The sequence below is a fragment of the Atractosteus spatula genome, chromosome 4, assembly GCF_055471065.1.
Source record: "Atractosteus spatula isolate fAtrSpa1 chromosome 4, fAtrSpa1.hap1, whole genome shotgun sequence".
Lineage (NCBI taxonomy): Eukaryota > Metazoa > Chordata > Actinopteri > Semionotiformes > Lepisosteidae > Atractosteus > Atractosteus spatula.
This window is the reverse complement of record NC_142709.1, coordinates 52,488,212-52,512,189: the sequence shown is the minus strand read 5'-3', so window position 1 is coordinate 52,512,189 and position 23,978 is coordinate 52,488,212. Positions and strand designations below refer to the sequence as shown.

Sequence of the window (23,978 nt, the reverse complement as noted above, 5' to 3'; positions counted from 1 at the left end):
AAGCCACATTGTCACGGCGTAGAAATCACGCGAGGTCTCGTGCATTCAAACACAAGAGACCACTGCCTGTCAAAGCAAACATTGACCTTTAATCCTCTTTCATCTAAAGACATTTATTTCTCTATTTTCTCTTGATCATACGTTTTGCCAATATTGTGACATTATAATAGAAATGTTCCTTTATTTCTACTCTTTGTCTTTTTTTTCTAGATTTTGAACAATTTAAACGTAGGGATCCAACCATAAATGTTTGGCATTCAAATGTCTTTAAGAGATAACAGCATAACAATTAAGAACTGCATTAACAACCATTAATCTAAATAAAAATAAATACTTTGCCTTTAAATATGAATTCAGTTCATTTCACTTGAAGGCATATTTATTCTTAATCACACAGTGCTGTAGAGCCTCTGTTCTTTTTAATAAATTAAAGCAACTACCAATGCCTCACATTCGTGCCAAATGTTTTATAAAAAGAACAAAGTTTTTGTTGTAGTTACTTATGAGCACCTCAGGGGTAAGGAGAACCAGGGCCTCCAACACTTGCCTTTTTTCAGAACCTGAAGAGAATTTATTTTAATTTTTCAAAGTTTTTTTTTTTATTGTGCAAGCAAGCTGAGCGCTATGATCACAGCCTTAAATGTGGTAAAACGCACGTGGAGACCAAACAATTCTTTCATGCCACACAAAAAGTCTTATTGCCTGGAGCCTTGCTGTAAAAAAAAACAAAAACAAAACTTGCTAGGCTGTCAAGCTAGAGAAAAGGGTAAAAACTAGCCTTTGTGTACTCTCTGAACAGTTGCACTGCTGGGAAGAGCTTACATAACTCCGCCGTGCGGCGAGAGACAGACGGAGCTAGGAAACAGGCATCCAAACAAAAGATCCCCATGCTTCCCTGGAACCTTCAAGGACTCCAGAGAAAATGCCCGTTGTGGTGCAGTCTAGTTAAGAGTGTTCCAAATTTTCCTACATTTGACACCTGTCTGCATTCCAAAAGCCAGGTTCACCCATTTCGATTCCAGCTATTTAATGAAACAATAAACAATAGTCGCCTGCGCACCATTTTTTTTCCCTTCTCATTTTGTAATTACGGGCAGCACATGCAACAGGGACTTGGCTGGTGTGTAAATAGACTCAACTAGCACAAAACAGTTCAGCAACATAGGGGAGGTCACAAACTCACTCGCTTCATTCACCTGCTGGTAGTTAAAGCGATACGAAAATCCTAACAAAGTGGGCTTTATCCCATTGATCTGCCTTCACGCATTTAAAAACATAAAATGCTCAATGGACAACATAAAAAAAGATCATTACGGTGCACAGTCAGTACATTTCCTTTGCCATTTACACACCCAACACACCGAGGTGATTTTCACACCAGCTTTCACAAGACTGAACACAGCTCCAGTGCCAGAACAGCGATGGCTCATGTCATTACAGGTTCTTCACTTTCTCAATCAAAGCAAAACCAGCTGTCATAAGCATGGATCAAATCTAAAATTCTACCTGCCCCCCCAACAAACTGCAAATCCAAAATGTGTCACTCAAGGGTGTGTTGAAGTTCTGATTTTATACATGTATGAGTCACAGCAATAGAAGAGCAATAGGGGCAAACCATCCATCCATTTTCTAAACCACCTTATCCAGTACAGATTCCCAGGGGATGCTGGAGCCCAGCCCAGCAAGCAACAGGCACAAGGCAAGATACACCCTGGACCAGACACTAGTACATTACAGGGCGGACACAGACACAAACACATTTACACCTGGGCCAATTTTCCCAAAAGCCAATTAACCTACCAGCCTTTGGACTGTGGGAGGAAACTGGAGAATCTGGAAGAAACCCATGCAAACACATGGAGAACATGCGAACTCTGTGCAGAGAGCACCCCAGTAATTGAACCCAGGACTGCAGCACTACAAGGCAGCAAGGCAACTAGTGCACTTTGCCCATGGGCAGCACACTTTTCAGAGCACATCTGTTTCTTTCAGCAAAAGATACAGGGCAACGGCGTTTATGCCAAATTGATGGTAACATAGACACCATACAGTTAATGTGTTGCTGGAAAAGGAAAACCTGTGCAACCATCCAGCTGCAGTCACTGCTTCATGCTAAGAGCGTGGTGTTGAGTCTGAGTCTCATCAGCGGGTACAGTGCACAAGATGGAAGCACACCCTGAGGAGCACAGGTCCGTTGCAAGACGCGCACTCACTCACACACAGGAGGGACTGCAGAGATGCTGGTTTACCTGGACAGTGTTAGGACTGGGGGAAGAAACCGGAGCACTCACAGAAAACACACAGAGACCAGGGGACCAGGGCAGGCACCCCAGTCCACAGCAGAGCCCGTGGACCAAGAGCTATGAGCAGCAGGAGCACTAACTTTTGTACAGACATGAAAAACAAGCACTGAAGGTGGTTCCCTCAGGTCTGACGCTGAAGCAGTGTTGATGCAATAACCAAAATAAAACATTGTACTTTGTAAAAAGAAAAAACTCTATTCAGTATATTCATACACTGGATATTACATCCATGAGCAAATCTAACATGCTTTGCTTTCAAGAACTATTTGCAAAACGTTTTCCTTGGTTTACCTCACAGAAACCTACATGAATCTGCTACATTAGACACAATGGGACTGAAGGACAAACGCCTGTCGTCTCCCCTCTATCCTTACTGTACCCCCATCTGCTGGGAGTGGGAATGTCTGGGGCTCTGATCTGTCAAGAAGCACTACAAGCTGGGACATGCGGTGGACTGGGAAGGGAGGGGCGGTCTTACAGGTAGAAGCAGGCATCGAGTTTCAAGCCAAGGGAGTGCACACCTGAGAGGAAAATGTGTAAAAAAGAAAGAAGATAGCCTTGCACAAATAAATATGGCAGCACTGCAATCACCACATCCAAATATGGACATTTTTACGGATATATTTTTTGTTAATAAGATATGTCATCCTAAAGTACGTATTGTTTTTGTTTTATCAGCAATCCACTTTTGAATATCTATACAGTGTCTTATATTGATAGACAGGAACATTGGGACTGTTTCAGATCATCACCCCTTCTCGAGCTAGACAGCACTGAGTCCCCCTGCGGCAGGAACCCTTGTCTTCTGGGGCAGACGTCTTCACAGACGCTTCTGGGAAGCATCTATGTATGGCTCTGCATCCAGAGTTGATGTCAATCAGATCCTTGCACTTGTTACACTTACATTAAAAGTAGGGTGTGATCAATCTAAAACTAGCTGAACAAGAGCTGGATCCTTCAAGTGCTCCAACCCTTTAAGAACAAAAAAGGTAGACAGGCAATAATTGTCTGTCTCATTCTGGTCCAGCTACATCTGTTACACTCCCTTGACAATCAGCTTGGTTTAACAATCGGACCTATAATTCATTATTATCTGACAGCTCCTTGTTTCTTGTCCCCTTCAGGCACAGTCTCCTTCCTTGTCTCTTCATAAATAACTGCAATCAACCATGATGTTGAGATTCTTCACCTTTTAAAATCAAATGAAAAATGTTGCAATACAGGGTACACTCCCATGACCACACTTTTTTCCAAACAAGTATTTTACAAAAGCAGTATTTAAGCACAGACATCTAAGAGGTGTTTGTTGACCAGAATTCTAGTAGGCTGGTAAAACAGCAAGGCTATAAAACTCCACTGCGATTCATGTTTTGATTTTTTAAAAATATTAGCTCATAAATATGGTTGAATTCTTAGATTATTTTTCATCTTCTTGTCCAAGCTGTTGAGCTATTACAAAACAAACAACTATTTAACCTGCCTTTTAATAACAGGAAACTCATATTTATGAAAGGTTTTCATTGAATAGAATTCCAGCCAATAATTATCAAAGCACAAAAAACAGCAAAAGAAACAGAGGAACATAATAAAACCTCCATTGACCAATGTTTTCAAAACTTAGGCTTACGGCTTCTTCAAAAACGTATTCCTTGACAATGTTCCATGCAAAAAAAATTGCCTCCAGAATCTCCATACAAAAACAGCCATCACTACACTACGGTCAAGTAAAAAAACCTACTGCAACCCATCAATGGTCCATAGTAACAGTCTAAGTTTAGAAGTAATAAAAAAGTTGGAAAATGGCATATTAGAATACATCAAAGTGCTTTAACAATCATCCACAAGCCCTTGGGTTTATTCAGACTTGCTCTCAGATAGGTACACCAAAACCTCAGGGCCCACAGTCAACCCCTACGCAAGGAACTAAGTACCCAATTGGGTTCAAGGAAATCTGAAAAGAAAGTAGAAAGAAGAGACCTGTCTATTTGAGAGACCTGGCACCACACTATCTCACAGAAAGTCACATAGGGTTTTTACAGTCCACTCTCACTGGAATGCTCATGTGATGAGAGGTCATTTGCCTTCCCCCGAGACTTTTAGAGGCAAGTTCCATCATCCTTTTTCCTCCTATCTCCCAGTTATAGAGCAGAAAACAGACTATGGAAAGGGGGAGTTAACTTAGACTAGAATTAAGTCATTACAGGGATCCCAATGTAATAATTGCTAGGACTGCAACTTTTCCTCATCTAGATCCATTTTCTATAATCTGGATAGTCCATAAGCTTTTCAGATTTGCAGGTGCAGTATCAATATAGATGGAGATGCAAACATCATGAAAAGGACAAGCGATACAACAGGGTGGAGATAAAATTCAGCACTGGACTAACATCTGGCAACTTAAATATAATGTGAATAAGGCAAGGTACTGCATACAGGAAGCAAGATCGAGAATATCAAATATCATATTTGTAGAAAAAACAATGCACGAGAAAGATCTAGAAGCTTATGGTGCCTTTCTTTAAACTGAGAGTGAAGAGGTAAAAAGACCAACAGTATACATGGCTATATCATTAAGCGTGTAGAATGTAAATCAAGAAGTCATAGTTAAACTAAATATATTAGTTTGATCCATGGCAGAATATCTCTTCGGTTGTGGACACCGTACTAGAAGAAAGACATTGCTGCTATAGTGGGGATACAAGGAGAGCAACTAATCATCTTTCTGATCTAATGGAAATGCAGCTTTTTAATCTGGAAGAGAAAGGCATTATGTGGGGAGTTAATCAGGTAATCAAAATCCTGGAAGTCCGTGACTAAGTCATCTTAAAAATCAACAGTCCAGGAAAATTCGGTTTAGTAGGGACTCAAGACAGAAAGCAAGAAATATTGTTACACTGTGGATTCAGGGACCAACTGCATAGTAATGCGATTTAAGTTGATTTAGTGAGATCCTTTCCAGAAATGGCTTGAAAGAAGTCTTGGATCATTAAACTACTGGCAACCAGAGAAGCAAGGTGGACCAACGGGCCTGTTATCTGTAACTGTTCTTATAATTACAAAAAGGGAGATTCACCGCCTGGTCCAGGAGACTTTGAAAACAAGCAGTAGACACACAAAGAGTCTAATAATAAGACACACTGCCCAATATTAAGACATCAGTGGAAGGCAATGCTACCAGAGATGCATCTGCACACAAGTACGGTACATAACCGGACCTCAGCCATTACTACTGTGGAGTACTGCTTGATGTCATTTACTCAGAGTTTGCAGGAGACTAAAGCCTGTTGTATCTCTAGACATAAATACTTCATTTTTTCTTTGGAAAAGACTTTAGGCCAGGTAGGCCAGGTGAAATAGAATCAAGAGGGCCAAACTTGTGGTGACAATAACAATTCAATAAATTAATCTGATAGATGGAATCAATGCTAATGAGATCCTTCTTGGTCTTCTGCTTGAAGACATTGGCAAATAGTCGCTGCATTTACTGCCTGTCAAACACAAACGTGTATGACTTGCCATTTAGATTTGAAGCCTGAACATCCACCTCATCATCAACTGAATACGCCACATTCTATGAGCTCTTAAATGAATTCACACTGCTGATCAAAACTACAACTTTGGCTACAGGTATAGCACCTGCTAATGTGGAAAAAAAAAAAACTTTGTCGACTAACAAAAAAGATGTTCTCTGCAATTAAGTTACCCAATTCTTCCGGCTTCATAATTGTTCTGCATTTCAGGCCTCTGCAAAGTCCTCATGTGATTCACGGTAAATAAACAGGCTAGAACATGTAGTTAATCCCACAAAGAATTCCGAGCAACAGGCAATGGGGCAATATTCCCAAACAGAATGCTGCATCGCACACTACACTGCACTGACGCCACCGGTTTGTCCAGATTTTTCTGCAGAGGTGACAAATCTGTTTTTCCCCTAAGGTTTCCCTGAGATCCATATAATTATCTCAATTTCATTCTTCCCCCATCTCAACTTTTAACCTAAATGGAAACCACACATCACCTAGCAAACATTTAATGATGTACTGTATTTACCAGGAATTTTAAAGCTGTACTTTCTTAAAAGTGAAATTTGCAAACATTTTTGAGGATACTTTAATCTAGTGTTTTTAAAGCCGTTCATTGTCTCCACACCAATTGGGATGTTTTTGCGATCTATCCTGCCAGGCGGTTGACGTTCTGATTACGTTTGAATGACGTGAAGCCTCGAGTCGTGTTTTTCCTAGTACTGCAAATCCGAACATACATTCTCTTTGGGTGCCTTCTGCACCTGTGGGCTGTGAGAGGGAGCAGAAATGTCAGGCAGTGCGTACTCATATAGAAACTTCACTTTTTGGGAAGAGATACAAAAATACAATGACTGGGAACTGAACAGAGCAGGTATTTCCCTTTTTCAGACACCCTGTAATTAATGTGCTGACTTTGAAAACAGGTCATTGTTGATGTTTTTGCATCTGTGGTTCCGGATTTTTAATATATAGTCCTACCTGCACACCCTAGGAGCCTGAGTTAACACATGTTGCTTATCTTGTTACCCTTTTTATATTCGAACTTAAGGGGAAATGTATTTAAATAATTTATGATATAAATATCTCTTCAGCTCAGGATAAAACATCTAGTAACTGAAAGGCTGAATGTTCAAATTCCAGGACACCCCTATTGCATCCTTCAACAAAGTACCTCACATGAACTGTACCAGTGAAACACCATCTGTATAAATGGAGGCAAAAGTAAGTTAATTTAGATGAAAGAATCCACCAAATAATGTATTATTTTCTACAGAATATCATTGGTAGTCTGCTTTGAAAAGCACCCATGTGCCTTGTATTGAATTGTGCCTTCTTGTTTCCTTTTCACAGAAAAGCTCTTCTACTGAAGGGACTGCTGATAAATAAGGCTACGTACAACATGTGACAAATCCCCAAGTCACACAAGAGCGCAGACAGCTTGAAAATATAAAAAAAGAGGAAAGAAAAAATATTCTTACCTTTCTGCAACTGGGGGAACATCTTAATCTCTGTCAAAAAGAAACAAAGACCAAAGTTGGAGACAGATTGCAAGAAATTGTTTCAAGGTGCGTTTACATGGAAGTTTCTCTCTAATCCCCTTGTCGACAAAGGAAGCTTCCTCTTTTAATGGAAACCAACAGGGAAAGCTCTATTAATACAGAGCTGACATGTTTGGGTCTCTTAAGCACAGATGAGCTACTGCCTCTTAACCGGAATAAGAACGCCTCTCTGTGGCAGTAAGAGAGACCTAGGCTTTACAAAAGTGGATAAAATGCAAATATATGAATTAATGTACATTATTGTCTTTTATTTCTTATGTCTTTCGTTACAAACTATAGCTAGATTTTCTAAATATTGGAGAAATGGTGAAACGGTTGTAGGATTCAAAGCCCCTTCTATTACCCTGCTCTGGGAATGTTTTGAAACACAGGTGGGAAATGCTAAAGGTTAGAAAAGTAAAAGGGATTGAAGAGAAATCACTTTGTTGTAACTTCCATGAAAATGAAGGCAGGATTTCCTGAACGCTACCGATTTCCTTCTTGCTTGTAAAACATTCGTTTGATCTACCTGCCTTCCGTGCTGAGCAGCTCTGCAAGATGACCTCGCAGAAGGGTGGCAGGTTAATACAACCAGGCTAATAAAGCCCTGACGACTCAGTGATGTTGCAACATGACGGACCCTCAACCAGCAGCAGCTGGGAGTCTGGAAGATTAGGCTTTCAGAGCGAGAGCGTTTCAGGCAGGACTGAAGCTGGGATTCAGATGAGAGACCCTCAGGGCAGTATTAACCTCAGCAGAGTCGCCATTGAGTCTCCTCAGTAAAATATAATCCACCGTCGGCTCAAGCTTGCTTTTTAACCACTTGGACCTGACTGCGGTATTACCAAAGTGCTTGGGCAGGGGAAACTTTAACTCTTTCTTTCAGGTAAATTAACAGCATATGTATGTGCAGTATCTAACACTGCTGCCAGGAGCACTTGGGCCCTGGGTTCAGTACCAGACCTGCGTGGAGTTTGTATTTTCGCCCCGTGTTCACACGAGTGTACTCCGGGTACACACACTGGTGTGAGTGTGTGTGCGCGTCTGTATGTGCTCACCCGTTGCTTGCCAGGATAGGCTCCTGGATAGGCTCCCCTGCGTCCCTATACTGGATAAGACTGTTCACAAACAGATTGAGGGATCTGTTAGTGGAATGAATATTAATTGACTGTTGCTATTTCTGAAAACATAAGAAGAACCATCCAATTCCTCTTTTGTGGATTTAAATTCAAAGTTAGCAGCTACAGACTCCTGCTTCAGCCTTATTTGTGCACAGCTAACACACACCATAAGCCCGAAAGGGTGCTTTTCTAAAATCTGCTACACTCTATACTGTATATTATTTCACTTGTGAGGGACTTTTGAGGATAAGCCAATAAAGTGATTTGTACTATCACTTGTAGTGGTGAGTGCATATCATTTGCTGACCATTTAATACCTGACTTTTATACAAGAGTGTATTTACAGATTAGTTTGGAGTAACCAGGCTCTTGTTTATTCAAGATACCAATAATACTCACTGACAATCACACGTCTTCCCTTAGTGATACAAAACACTTATCGTCTGTTCAGCACTGTGAACCCAAGAGGACATCAGCAGATGGCGCAGTGGTGCAGTGGCTAGCACTACTGACTCACAGTGCTAGGGCCCTGGGTTGAATTCTGGACTTGGGGTGTTATTTGTATGGAGTTTGTCTCCCACAGTCAAAAACATGCTGGTACATTAATTGGCTTCTGGAAAAATTACCCTGGTGTGAGTGTGTATATGTGCATGTCCTGCAATGGACAGGCATTCCATCCACTGTGTATTTTTCCTTGTGCCTATTGCTTGCTGGGATAGGCTCCAGTTCCCTAGTGACCCTGAATTGGAAGAACATCATCATCCATGCAACAGAATCACCTACAAACAACCAAAGGTCATATCTACATTTTGGGAAAGTGATTAAGGGTTTTTGTCACCCACTTCAACATAATTATAATATATTTAATATCACACTCATCACTTCTGTGAATACATTGCGCACAAAAGCAGTGAGTCTTCAACATGACAACATACACCTACAAATGGTGAGGGCTACAGTTCTGTGCACTGATGATCTGGGTTTTGAAGGGGTGGCCCGCACACAATACTGATCTCATATGGTTCTTCTCTGTGGGGCTGAATGAAGTAAGCTCTCGGAGATCAAAATCTGATGACAATGAGGTCCGATAATTGGTGAAAGCATGGCTCTGGACTAATCAGCATCACTGAATTACAGGTGTGTCTAAACTAATCGTTGATTTTGTTGAAAATGGCTTTAATAGACGGAGCCATCAAAAGAATGCAAGATACTGGTACAGTATATGCAAATGTGGAGGACCTCTTCCATAGACAGGCTTGAAATGATCACATGTCAGTTACAGTGCACTTGTGCATGTCATCTGGACAGACCTGGAAGCCAAAACAATGCCTGCAGCCTTGCAGGATGCTGATAGCAATCTTCAAGCAGGAAGAAGGTTATTTTCTTTGCGGTGGCCGTCTCCAGAGAAGTGGAGTAAAGGTGTCAGCGAACCTAATCCTCAGGGAAACACCTGCAACATGACTTTGCATGCCCGGCCAGTCTCGAGCACAAGTGAGAACAATATCCTCTCAGTGGCATGATTTCCCTAAGCACTGCACATAGGCCAGTCAAGCACGCCATCACGTGTCTTCTACACTCCTTCAAGCACAAAGGGCAGCACAACTCTGACAGCTTTTGTTGCTCTGCAGGCGTGACCTCTTGAGTGGTCCACGCTCTGGTCTGATCAGGGGTTCTTGTTATCTGTGCCACAGCTCTTGCCAGCGGCGTTCCAAAGACGCTTTCCAAGTCTTTCACTGGGACCCACCAGCACTGCAGCAAGACTAAAACCGCGGAACCTCTGGCACATGGATGTAGATTCGCAACCATCATCTCTTGAGGTGCAACCTTACAAATATGCACCATCCATTTCATTTCGTTACTCAGGAGGGAATGGAGAAACCCAAAACAGGAGTTTTAATCTAGTCATATTTCAACCATTTCATAATATTGCATTCAAACATTAATTTGTTTGTGGCGCGTAACTTGTAACGCTGCTCTGAAGAGGTGAAAAGGATCCAATGCAGATGCAGGAGTCGTAGGGAGTTAAGTAAGCGAACAAACCGATATTTTGTATATTTTGTATACAGGTAGGCCAGTGCTTCCAAAGCATGCAGGTGTAGAACAGGACTTAATGCATTTTTTATACAAAAATTTGTATTCTATATTCTGGTCGCTTGCAGATTAGAATGGCATATGTTTAGCAATAATATTATTTATGGTACCTGAAAGTTTCAGGTTGTTGCACAAAGCTAAGGTATGCGTATACGTGATCTGACAACTGGAATCAATTTCCTGTCGTTAAACTCTGTCGTTAAACTACAGGAGCTGAATCGTAGTCAGAAGGAGTAAGGTAGGTCGAAATCCGGTAAAGACACTGGTGGCGAACAATCCAAAACGTGAGACAGAATCGAGGATGAAAAGAGAGCGGTAGTAATTCCGGTATAGACACTGATAGCAAACAATCCGAGGGGCAAGGCGAGATCCGTAGTCCGAAGGCAAAAAGGTGAAGTCCAAAATTCCAGGAAGGCAAAAAAGGTAGAGAAACACTAGGTAGAGCTTACGAGAAGTTAACTCGATACCGGGCAAGGGGAAGCAGGTTAGGATGGTATAAATAACCCGGCGTGCCGCACGGTAGAGCAATTGCAGGTGTGTTAACTCGTGCGGCGGCGCTTGTTAATAATAACCCGCTGCTGGTGCTGATTAGCTCGCTTACGAGTTGATCTCTGCTGGCTGGCGGTCGTGACATAACTAATGTTTAGGGGACCAAATTGCATTTTTTAAAGTTTTCTGATATACAGTACATCAATACATGAATCCACCTGTTTAACTTCAAATTATGACACTGTCTGAGCAACAGAAATGTGCTGCATGCATTTCAGCACACCTCTCTAGAATGAAAAGGGTTAAAGGTCACAGCCTTCACAGCAGACATAACATCACTTTATTAACCCTTTACAATTTCTTGCATTAGGAATTGTCTTTTCGCATACCCCAGCTTGCTCTCCATGAGACACACAGACAGGGAGAGAGCCTGGGGTCAGAGCGCAGGGTCTGCCATTGTAAGGTGCCCCTGGAGCAGTTGGGGTTAAGGGCCTTGCTCAGGAGCCCAACGGAGTAGGATTCCTCTGCCGGCTGCGGGATTTGAACCGGCAACCTTCCAGCCACAGGCGCAGATCCTTAGCCACAGAGCCACCGCTTCGCCCCAGACATGTACACACAGGTAACAATTATAGCCCCGATATCCTAATGCATACATTAAGAGTTAAAGAGAAAGGAAAATGCATGAGTGGCTCAACAGATAAGCACAGGTTGGAGCCTTACAGAATAGATGCAGTGGCTTAAGTCTGATGTCTGTCACTAAGCAAAGAGTTGCAAACACTTATAAATGAAATTTAATGTTCACGTTTTAATAGCATGACATACATGTAACACACCTGTACTGTAGATTTATTAGAGGTTAGTAACAAAACCCTTATACTGACCATACCCTGAATAAAATTCCTATATTGTATATTTATGAACTGTTCAAACGAACATTAATAGCATATGGTGATAAGAGGTATATAAATAACCCAGTGTTGTCAATGAGAGCCAGAGTACTGGACTGTACGTACTGCCAGTGTGTAGCTGCCAGGACGAGCAATCCGGGGAATGCTCATCATGATTTGAAAACGCTGAAGATGCTCGTTGAAACGAAAGGTCAGTGACCAAATTGGAAGGACATACAGTATAACCTAGGAATACGGTAAGGTGACACTGAACACTAACTTAATTCTAAATAAAAGATAGCTAGATAAATGAATAAATGCTAACGTTTTTCATCAAATCACAATGCAACAAAACAAAACTCTTCTGACTTTTCATTTTACTTTTTAGCACGTGTAAACCTTATCGTGACTTATTAGCATGATACAGCTAATTTCCTTTTCCTCTAATGTTGTGATTGGAGAAATAGCCAATTAATATTCATACCCCAAAATCATGGCAACAGTCGCCCTTAATTCCCACCCAACGATATTCTAAGATACATAAATATGTCTGTATCACTAGTCTTAGTTGGCTGTCATGCTAATGAACCATAATAATGGAAAAGCTGGTCTTTGTAGCTCATTCTTAATTCCCAAATTGAACTGGAAGAGTGTTTGTTCCAAGCTGCATATGAAGCAGGATCTGGAAAGAAGTTTGTGGCTGTATTTCAATTTTTCATATTAACTACTACTATGGAATTGATTTAAGATCTAGGTCTAGATCTTAAGGTAAATACATCACACAAAAGGTATAGTTAAACCTATATTTACATGTAAATGTTTACATTGTTTACTACCTGTATTGTCTGGCCAAGACTTTCCAATTGAATGCATCTCCCACACCCATTCAGTCTGCATTCCCCTCATTCTCCAATACAGACAGCTCAATATCAGCAATAATTCCACTTGGTCATGGAGCCCAATTTAGGATCTCTCCAGGGTAGAGATTCTGTCACTGATGCTTTCTGAAGCTGGCCTCTATGGTAACTGGCAACCTCACTCACTGGGATGCTCAATACTACTCTTAGCTAGTATGCATTTGGGACAGAACACAAGGCCATCTTCATACAGAAATATAGTGCAGTGTCATCACAGCACTACTTACTAATAAAGCTAGCACTACACAGAGATAATCTAAATTACCAGTGTGTAGAAATCTTATTCTTAGCAGTCAGGATTCTAAGAAAAAAACTATGCTGTTGATTACAGAGTATGATAAATTACAGTTTATTGGTTTAACGCATTGCAAAAGTATTCAGAACCTTACACAGCTTTCACATTTTGATGCCTTAAAGCTTGTAGTCATGACACCTTAACAATATTTGTTGTATACACAACCTGCACAACATGTTCAAAGCAAAACACAAAAGAAAAGTAACTGGATAAGAAAGAAAAATTGAAAAGTTAGTTATCAATACCTTCGCTGTGGAAAATCTATGTTAATGTACAAAATTACTTCAATGAGCCACACAATTAGTTGAGTGACTTCTGTGTGTAATAATTGTGGTTCACATGTTAGAAAAACTACATCTATAACTGTAAGGTCCTTACTCAGGCAGTGCATTAAAAGCAAAGATTCAACCCTGAAGATCAAGGAGCATTCAAAGCAACTCATAGATAAAGCTGAATAATTGCACAGACCAGGAAAAGGATATAAAATATTTCCAAGATCCTTATTATCTTTTTGAGAATGGGGAAGATGATCATTAAGACACCTACACCACGCCTAGAACAGGCTGTCCCTCTACATTGAGCAGGCAGACAGGAAGGAAACTGGTTAGGATGCCACTATGAGGCAAAGAGCAAATTTGGAAGAGCTACAGAGTTCAATAGCTGAAAAGGGAGAAAATGTCCAAGATTCAATAAGATCTCAGTCATTTCACAAAGCTGATGTGTATTGCAGAATGGGAAATACATCTAAAAATCCTCCTGACGTTATCACTTAAGTGATACTGCAAATGGTTTTGTGGTTAGACCAGACAAAATTGGGATATTTTCATCTAAATGTAAAGTGTTACATCATTCATAAATCTAACATAGCATCACTCAGTCAACACCATCCCTACTGTCAAGCATGGTGGTGGCAGCATTAAGTTTTAGTTCTGCTTCTCATCATTAAGGACTGGAACGCTTGCCAGCACTAATGGGAACGCAGATTCAGCAAAGTACTGGCAAATCTTCTAGAAAAACATGCTTCAGTCTCAGCACTGAGACAAAAATTCACCATTTGTCTATTTTCCAAAGCACAGCCATAAAAAGGGTCAGAATATGTTTTCAAGACACTGTATATGTATATGATTTCTAAATTGCAATATGTTAAAGATATGCATGTAATGGCGAACTTTATCATGTTTTTGGCAGATACTGTTCATTCCATTGCTTAGAAAACCTTAAATTCTCCTTTAGCATGTGCACTCGAGAACTTGCAGGGTACTGTTAGCTGTCCTTTTAATCTCTCTGGCTGGTCTTACTTTATTTACAAGATCATTCAAGAGGCTGCCTTTGCATCCAATCTTTTGGACTGAAACAGCAACACTAAGTGTCTTTTTAGGATCGATTCAAAGATGTGAGGATAGTCACTAACTCGATCTCATCACCTCTATAATTATCTTCTTATAAGATGTTTTTAAAAATAAATTTAACACACCTACCTCAAAAACCCAGACAGATCTATAGGAGTAGCTTTTGAGTGCTCAGGACCAAATCCTCCCCTATTTAAAACAATTTGACACCTGCATCAAACCCCCTTATGTTTCTAGAAATACCATGTACATGCAGCCCACGATCACGACAGTGATGTACTGTATGAAGGCCAGGAGAGTCCAAGGCTAATGAACTTTGCAGATCCCTCCTGGACACATACTCAACACCCCTGAATTCCTCTGGGCTAAGTTTAAACTCACTGACTGCTGGTGCAACTCCAACGCCTTCACATGAAATAGTCTGTTTGGAAAAAGAGCATTCTGATCTACACTTTACACTCACAGGCGACATTTGCTACATCACTTGTGAGCAAACGGACATTTTACAATGTTCTGCTTTTGACCTTAAACAAAACGAACTAATTGTAAAATAAAAAGTTCTCTGGTGAGGTGGCCAGTGAGAAATCTCTCTGAAACAACAACAAGAGGTTTCGAAAAGGGCAGTCTTAAATAAATGCAACCAACCACGCACTCAATTTATTGACGATTTATGCAAGTGCATTTAACCACAATTCACTTCAGAGTAATACAATTTACTCCAGCACCAGAATAAAACAGATCAGGTGAAATATTTTACTCACATGCATATAAAGTCACTTTTATGGCACTGCAGAAAGACTCACTGCTGTGCCAGACTTCAACTCTACTGGGACAGCAGACTTGTGAAAAAACTCAAATGGAAAGAAGCCTGCATTTTTTAAATTGTGTGTTCCTTCATTTCAGCCAAATGGTATGTTTAGATTTGTTCTGCTGAAATTTTAGGAGTTTTTAAACAATCTGTATACCTTTCACGAAGCATGGATTTTGGAAGAAACGAGATTTCAGCATGACACAACAATAATAGCATTCTGTTTATGGCCTGTGCTCACCAGAGTAAACATACCTACTGTTTGTATAACATAGACCTAAACATCTCATCTGTCATAACTCTTGCTTGCTTATTGAGTTAAACTCCAGACACAATAAAAGAGTTCCCATTTAAAGAAACACCTTACAAATTGGTTTCTTCAGTTCTGTGCATGTTTAGCTTATTCTGTTGGTAAAACAATTTTTCCAAAAAATACATTTAAAGACTCATTCAAAATTCAGACTTTTATATTAAAAATCTAAGTTTTAGTGGCTTGGGAGTTTATTTGTATCTTTATGAATATTAAACTTTTTAGAAGAGTTTATGATAGGGAGATCGCTAAATGAACTTAAAATGGAAAGTCACCATTGGTAAAGGAATGTACAAAATGATTTGTTTATTATCATGGCTAACCGAAGGTTTATTCCATTGTAATAGTCCAGAGTTTAAGCATGCATTGCATTGTACATTAAAAATAATGCTTTTCAATATAAAAACAGTCACATAATTCTGGTCGTACTGTTTAAAGATAATCCATAGGGGGCAACTTGTGGCTATCACATGTAGTAAGCTACCAGGAATGTGCACTGATCACATGCAGAATCTCAAATTGCCTGTGCACCTGTAAAATAATAACACCACTCATGCACAGCCTTAGAATGTAAGCCAAAGGAGTTTCCATAGAAACCTTTTATGCTTCTGAATACCAAGCACTTTGGAAAAGAGAAGTAGATTCACAAGCATAAACTACTGTAACTGAGAACAGCTCACTCAGTTTCCCATTGTTAGTTAAAACCTCTTCTAGAATTTTATAGACCCCTATTACATACAGTACATTGCTTTGTACCAAGCAACATGGAACTGAAGGGTTTGTAACCAAATCTGCCAAATGACCAGCCAAACATTTAGCTCAGAGAAAAACACTTAGCTGCAGTATAAGAGGCTATAAGGTAATCAAACGAAAATCAGTTCTATGTCTCTGTTGTACGGGAAACACCATTTTGTGATATAGTATGTTGATTAAAATGTTAATGATATGCCTATGGATTAATTCTACAGAAACTTCTTCCTGCCTTGACAAAGAGTAAAATGCACATATTGTGTAGCGACATTTACGTTGCAATATAGATGCATTAAGCTTGTTGATGCAGTCAGTATCGAAAGGGTTAAATGATGCTGTCAGCCTTTCCAACTAACCGATGCAAACCTCCTGTTCAATACTAACGCTGAACTGCTCTTCAAAGAAAAACAAGCTTTCTGGCTCTCCTCAAGAAGTGGTTCATTTCAGCACTGTGTGTATTTGCCAGGGCTGTTTGGCAGGGTAAGTTTTACCAACTATAAATCAAGTTATATTTTGTCTAGGCAATGAGTGTCCCTTGATTTTACAAAGGGGCTGCAACGCAGTACAAACGCGGTACAAGCTCAAGCGAAACAGTTACAAGCGCCGTAAGTAGAAAAATACTGTTCGTGTAGTACTGTTTTCTGCATCTTAACTAAACTGCACTCTAAAATGTTAAGGTGCACACGTGAAGCCGTACCAACCCTCCGCCCCTCTAACGTGGAGAGTTTTGTTAATTCCCTACCTGACAGAGCTGTAACACGGTCCAGCAGAGGATGTAAGCCGACAAAGTAAATTTCGCTCTCATGTAGCGCTCGGGTAAGCAGGTGAGATGCATCTGCACCTCGTCCAGCCGCAGGTCTCCTTGGTCCTCCCCGCTCGCACCTGAGCCGCTTTCTTCAGCAGGTGACGCGGTGAAAGCGTTATTGTTGTTGTTATCCATTTCCCACCCCCCCGCAACAAAGTTTTCAATACTACATAATTTCGCTTTGATCTTCGGCCAGTCCTGCTATGACAGAGCTGTTATTTCGCTAGTTCACGGACTTTTAAAAACGCCCGAATGGTGTCTCCCGAAACACTGCCATATAAACAAAACTTCTCGCCTGTTTCATTAAAACTAAAAAGCTCTGAGTGCCGTTTGGTTTTAAAATAGCTCCCTGAAAGACGCTGTCGTGTGTGTGTACAGCACAAGAGACAAATATAGTCCTGGCTTCACACTCCAGCTGAGCGGTTCCAGCCTACTGTTGCCAAAAAAAAAAAGCCGATAGTCATTCCTCTCCGGCTGACACTGAGAAAGAGGCGCTGGAGATGTACGCGGCTATCAGGCCAGGGCCGCACTGGAGAAACGCTTTTGATTACCTCATGGATTAACATTTGTGACCGAGGACCAAAATGACCTTCTTGAATATATAAGATATACTGTAATGAGCTCAGCTGTGTGTAAAACAGATGCCATCACTGAATTATCTTTTAGCGAACTGCTCGATTGAAGTAGGTAGTTTATATACTGTTTGCGACCTTTAAGTGAACAGTACGGGAAAAGGTTACAAATGAGAGGTTGTAATTCTGTCATTTTTTCAATTCATATTATCACAGTATCTCTAGAGCTTCAAGAAACAAATTACACTGGCAAATCAGTGTGATGAACACTTAGACCAGAGGTCCTGCAAGGTTGGTGTGTTTATAAGTATTCAGTCTAGAATTTCTCTTAACATAATAACCATAATACTGTAAGCCTAGTATTGGTTTAACTGAACCAGTTTAACAACTCCTCCCAGCTCTTCAGTTGTTGGTGTTAAAGAAATGTGGCAAATCTGTGGTCTGACCACTCAGCACCTGGACTGGGACCCCTGAATTAGTGAATGACGATACCGCCACTTTCCCCCTAAAACCTTAGGAACTTATTTTCAAGGGACTAATGTACATCATGAATGCAGCTCTTCAGTGATACTTCATGCAAATACCAATCAAAAGGCAGTTACATTATGTGGTTATGCGAGGGCACAGCATTTCTCTCCTAGGCAGTGTTCCCTGTCCTCCTTTGTCATCTAACAGATGCTGCATTTCAGAATGTCTCTTGTCAGTTGCTGGCTCTTAGATAGACCTCACTGCCTTCCATCGAGCTTCCCCAAAATACTTTTTAATCTGTTCCTGCTGGCAATAGTCATCGCTGTCTATCATCAGCATCTTATGATAAATGCGGTATGTGTAGGTTTTGAAATAGACCTGGTTTAAATCAATACTTTCACTCTCCTGCCCGACACAAACAAACCCAGAAACTAATAGCGATTTTATGTGTGCTGGAGATCTCTGGCTTCTACAACTCTAGTAATGGGTTTCTAATCTTCAGGATTCAACCCAAATCTTGATTCTATCCACGTCTTAGCTCTTGCAAATGTTTTTTTTCACAGTGAGTGTGTACTTTTGCTTTGGACACGAGCTGCAGGTGTTTGGAGCCTATACACATGACTGCTCCAGTGTGCCGCACAAGACTCGGCCAGCACACAGCTCCCTTCTAGCCCACTCATCCGACCGGGGGCAGCTGTGAGAAAACAACTCACTTCATTGTTTCCTTTGTCTCTCTGCAGCTGTCCTGCCCCGGACTGAGCTGAATCTCTTTGGACCACCAGATCATTGATATTTAATGCACGTTTTGTTTCACCTACCCACTTAGGATGTGATTCATATCCAGTTTTCAGTTTGTTGTTCTTCTGTTGCTTGCTCTGTATTTAATGAATGCTGTCTCTGCATGCTGTGTTATGGAGGAGTCAGTCATTAATGGTCTGAAAATATAGTACCCACCAATGAAACAAATATAGCAACAGAATCTGAGCTCCCAGACTGATTGCAGACTCATTACTGCATCGTTAGTAATAGACCTGACATCATCCTAGTGAGAGCTGAGCAGAGCAACTGTCTTGTAAAACCACAAACTCCTATCCTATAGTACTGTGCACAGTACAGGAAACAGCAAGGGGAGAAACTCACATACATTCAGGAACATGATATCTTTAAAGAGATGTAGGTGGCTTACAGACACAGACGCAATGAAAATGCTGCTCACACCTACTTGTGTGGCTCTCCCTGTCCCTGTTGGGATCCAATCCTGGTTGCCTGCTGGCTCCGGGAATGCACAGCAGCACTCCCTGGTCAGTGGATAACTCTGCCACACCAAAAGGAGTGGGGTCCTATACCATGAGAGAAATCTGCATGGCACCAGTGACAAGTGTGGCTCTGCTCTGCCCCTGCCAGGATTCAATCACAGTCACTAGCAGGCCCAGAACCACAAACCGCCACTCTAGAAACATCTTGTTACAGTATCTAAACTGAAACATTAGCCAGGTCTGCTGTTGCCTTCAGGGACACCCCAGAGGTACTTGAACTAACAGATTCCCTGCACCACAAGACCAGGTCTTCTATCACAGCAGCGTTTTATACAGTACTGTCTACATTTCAGGGGGGAGTGGTATCACTTCTTTAAGTGGTGCAGTGGATGAGGCCTGTTACACATGAAGGCAGTGTCTCTCATACTGCAGTGCAGTGGCACATTGTTGTATGCCGTCCAGATATTTTTGAGAAAACAGAGCACTTTGGTTAAGTGGACCTTACAGGAATTGAACCTACAGCTCTGGGGCTAGCACTGTGCTCCAACCTTCTAAGTTAACAGCTCTTCTCAAATGAATAGAGAGGTGTTACTGATGCTGAAGATCAGGGTACTGTGTTAACCCTGATCGGGTTTCTCCCGTGATGAACTCTCTTCCTGTTCTGTGCCTGCTGATTAAAATAGAACAGAAAAAAATGTGAGGTCATTCTTTCCAATACTTTCCATGCTTGGAGTACAAGATAAACAGAGGTAGGCAAGTATAATGAAGAGAGAGCCATGGAATGAGAAAGATTTTAATTTTTCACAAGACAAGTTACTTACAAGAAGCTTGCAAAAATGATATAAAACAGAAAAAAGAGTCAAGTGTTTTCGTTTATAAACACAAAACACAAAAATCACAAAACGCATCACTCATTCTAAAATGTACAAATTCACCAATAGCAGAAGACATACTGTATTTAACTTAAAAAAGTCATGCATGCAACATCAACAGTTTCATTTTCACAAAAATATTTTTTAAAATGTATTAGATTTTCATCTTCTTGCCAAGAGATGCATTTAAATGCTACTCGCTAAAAATCCATGTTTTATTGGATGGAAAATAACTCACTATTCGTTTGACCAATGAAGTCCTGAGTTAATTTTTGTAACTTACCCTTTGTTTAACCAACATATCTGAACTTTTTAACAATCACTAACAAAACTTAAAATCCTGCCAAAATTAAAAATCACAACAAGTACCTTTTAAGCTATTTAAAGAAATTAAAATTTTGCAAATTCATTTTCCTTTAAAGTTATCCCACAAAAATAACACCTTTGGAATTGGCTCATTCTGTATGTCAGTTACCATGATGTCATGTCCATAGTTTTTGAATGGTCTTTTTTTTACCTGTAAAAAATATTCTGTCAACGTTGTAGTTAGATTTATGCTATGTGTATTAAATAGTTTAACATAGCATGACTATAGTCTTAGTAATTGCCATACTCTATTAACACTGATTGATGAATAATAACTATTTTATATTTATTACTGTTAAACAGTATACCACATTACCAGAACCCCTAATTACAGGTTGGTCCACTAACAAAGGCAATAGTATCAGCAACTTATGTACAAAGAGACAGATAACCATTCAGTAGTCCTCTCATAAAAAGGGAATTCTACCATCAGCTGTTTTGACTCAGTGCTTCTTGGCAAAATTGACTAAATTCCATTTCCTTTTGGTGTTTTTTGTATCCACAATCACTGTCTGTAGCCCTTGTCTGAATGGACACATTAGCCAGGTCTGATGTTACATTCAGGCACACCCTAGAGGTACTGTACATGTGTTAACAGTCATGTCAGCTCTTGTGAGATAGTTTACATTGGGCTTCTTGCCCATAGCAAAGCACATTAAGGAAAAAGGCCTGGTCTGCCATTATTTCATAGTCCCCAAGAATCATGGGATTTATAGTGTGCTGGGCCATTTCCACTAAATTTGGACACGGTAGGTTGCTTGGAAACATTATATTCTCTCATATTTTATGAGACTAGGCAGAGCAGTAATAGATTGTGAGGTACTGTATGTTTTGAAGGGGCTAACACTCATTATGAATATAGAGTACTCTATTCCTTTCATCTCAGGCAGCACCAGCACTTCAGCTGACTACTAGGATTACAGAATTAATGCTACAGTACATTATAATGCAAATATAATAAAAGGAGGAATGTTAGTGTTAGACCCTTTGTTCGCATAAGTTTCAGTAACCTTTGAAGTTTGTATTGCAGAAGATGGGCCTTAAATTACCTTATATGTGCAAATGTTTTTTTCTACTCATACTGCAGCACTAGCGATCATTAAAGTAGGATAAGAATCTGCAATGCAATGTAAACAAAGTCTGGTGGTATGTTTCACAGCTGAGAGCTGGAACGACGTGGCTAAACCTGAAATCTAAAACCAAGAGATCATATCTTGCCTGTCGTTGGCAAAAGAGTATTTTTTTCTCTGCTGTTAAAGATATTTAAGGTAGCCAATGTTCTCCTATAAGGAATACAACTCCTTATATTGTGCTTCTAAAGGAAAACAAGGTTTTCAGCCGACCTGTAGAAACAGAAAACACTTTGCACTACCTGAGTTGAGCAGAGCTGCCAAGCTGCCCGGTACTGTACTGCAACTTCCGTGCCCAATGTACTGACATTACAACTTTAGAGATTAATTTGGAGCACCATATGGTGCGCAAGAAGCTCATTGGTAGACATATCAGTGTCATTGAGCCAAGAGCACTGTGTGAACGGAGCAGACTCAGGGTGGCACACTACATTCATTTTACAATCAGCTATAAAAAAGACTAGCTGCTTCTGGAGGAAACAATAAGAATTCAATGACATTCTTTAGTTTTCATGGGCTTGACTACCACAAAATAAAACATTTACACACAGAGTCAATGGTAACACGAGATGTTCTGAAAATGTAGCGAGGTGGATCTTTTCTTGTCTAGAACTACAGTATGTTGTTCAGTCACTGGTTTGCAATGTTGTTAAGTTAAAAAAACATTTAAAGTAACAAATATCATTGAAAAAGGAAGTTTAAAATACAGTTCTAAAATCTATAGAATAATCAATATAATCAATATATATATATTTTTTAGCATTACATTCAAATTCAAATTCAAATCCCCTGTTTTGTGTCTGAGAACAGGATTAGGGGTTTTACCATCTAAACCTCAGTTGTGCATTTAAAGGAACACAGAGTATTTTTTTTCCATTCAGAACTTTCGTGTTACTTAAAAGGACCTACCTTATTTTTATGCACATATTTAAATGTTATCATCACAGATTTCATTCAAATTGCAGCATAATTCAGACGTTCTACAAGTTCTATTATTTATTTAATTTTTTAAGTAAAGGGGCTGAGGTGATTAATAACGCCTGAGATATGTTGAGGAAGTGCTGTAACAGGGCAACTACAGTACCTTTTCTTCGTCATGGGGCCTAGTATTACAGTAGGTAACAAAATTGCCATTAAACATGAATAGAAGCTTTGCATTCTGGGATGTTGTAAAAATCTAATAAACATTTCCATTAGCATAATTTATCATATGAAAACAAAAATGTGTATGTATTCATGACTGGTATCAGAGCCTGTAAATTCCCCCATGATACAAATTAAGGCTAAGATGATATACACAAAAACTCATTTGATCTTTTAATTTATTCTCATGCAAACACTGCAACAATTAACCACTTATAGAAGCTCATTGGTTTAGATAAATCAGATTATTCATGCTGTAAAATGGAGTTTAGTTCTTTCCTCATCAATACATTGGTCATTTTAGAGAACAAATGCACTTGGAAAACTGTCTTCAGCATTTGATAAAAGGCTTCTCGATTTTCAATAAAAAAAAACCCTGGCATCTTCACTGACATAGAATAGTTAGAAAATTCAGCTTGTACATTATTAACAGAATTTACATTTGAAGACAATATTATAAATATTTAAAACTGGACAAACAGGCCACACAACACCCCAATACAATGTGTTTTGCACAGGAAGTGACTACTGTGGTTTTGGGGTTCCAGATGTTTGAAGAGGCACAGCTGAGATGCAGAATGTTTGCACCCATGTACGCAATATGATGGGTTAAGATTTGATCCTGAGCTGCTGACTTCAGACAATTAATCTGTAGAAGCTCCAGACTTGTATTATATGTCTGCTGCTGTATGCACACATTCACATCCAGTATATGTCCTAAATCCATGCATCTACACGTGTTCTTTGTACATAAACAAAAATCAATAGTCAAAGATGGTGTCCTTGGAGGTCTGAGTCAAATATTTTAAACATCAGAAGCTTGAAAGGTCTTGAAAAAATGTAACAGAGTACAACACATGACAAAGCATATACACCTTACAAATCATTGGGGAAAAAAAGGATTTGAATGGAAGTGGAGATATATAAGACAATGTTGTGGAGTTTGATATTACGTTTTGTTTGGGCAAAATGAGTGTCTCGAAA

At 40.0% G+C, this 23,978-nt stretch overlaps 1 protein-coding gene across 1 annotated transcript in view; it reads right to left on the bottom strand.

The window, feature by feature from the left end:
• Positions 1–17,322, bottom strand: part of LOC148836544 (uncharacterized) — a 142,085-nt gene extending 124,763 nt beyond the window's left edge. Inside the window, exons 1-2 of the mRNA XM_088914477.1 lie at positions 17,125–17,322; positions 7,306–7,335 (exon numbers count right to left, since the gene is read on the bottom strand). Coding sequence (XP_088770603.1) covers positions 7,306–7,335; positions 17,125–17,322 — 228 coding nt within the window. The remainder of the gene's footprint in view (positions 1–7,305; positions 7,336–17,124) is intronic.
• Positions 17,323–23,978: the final 6,656 nt, after the last annotated feature.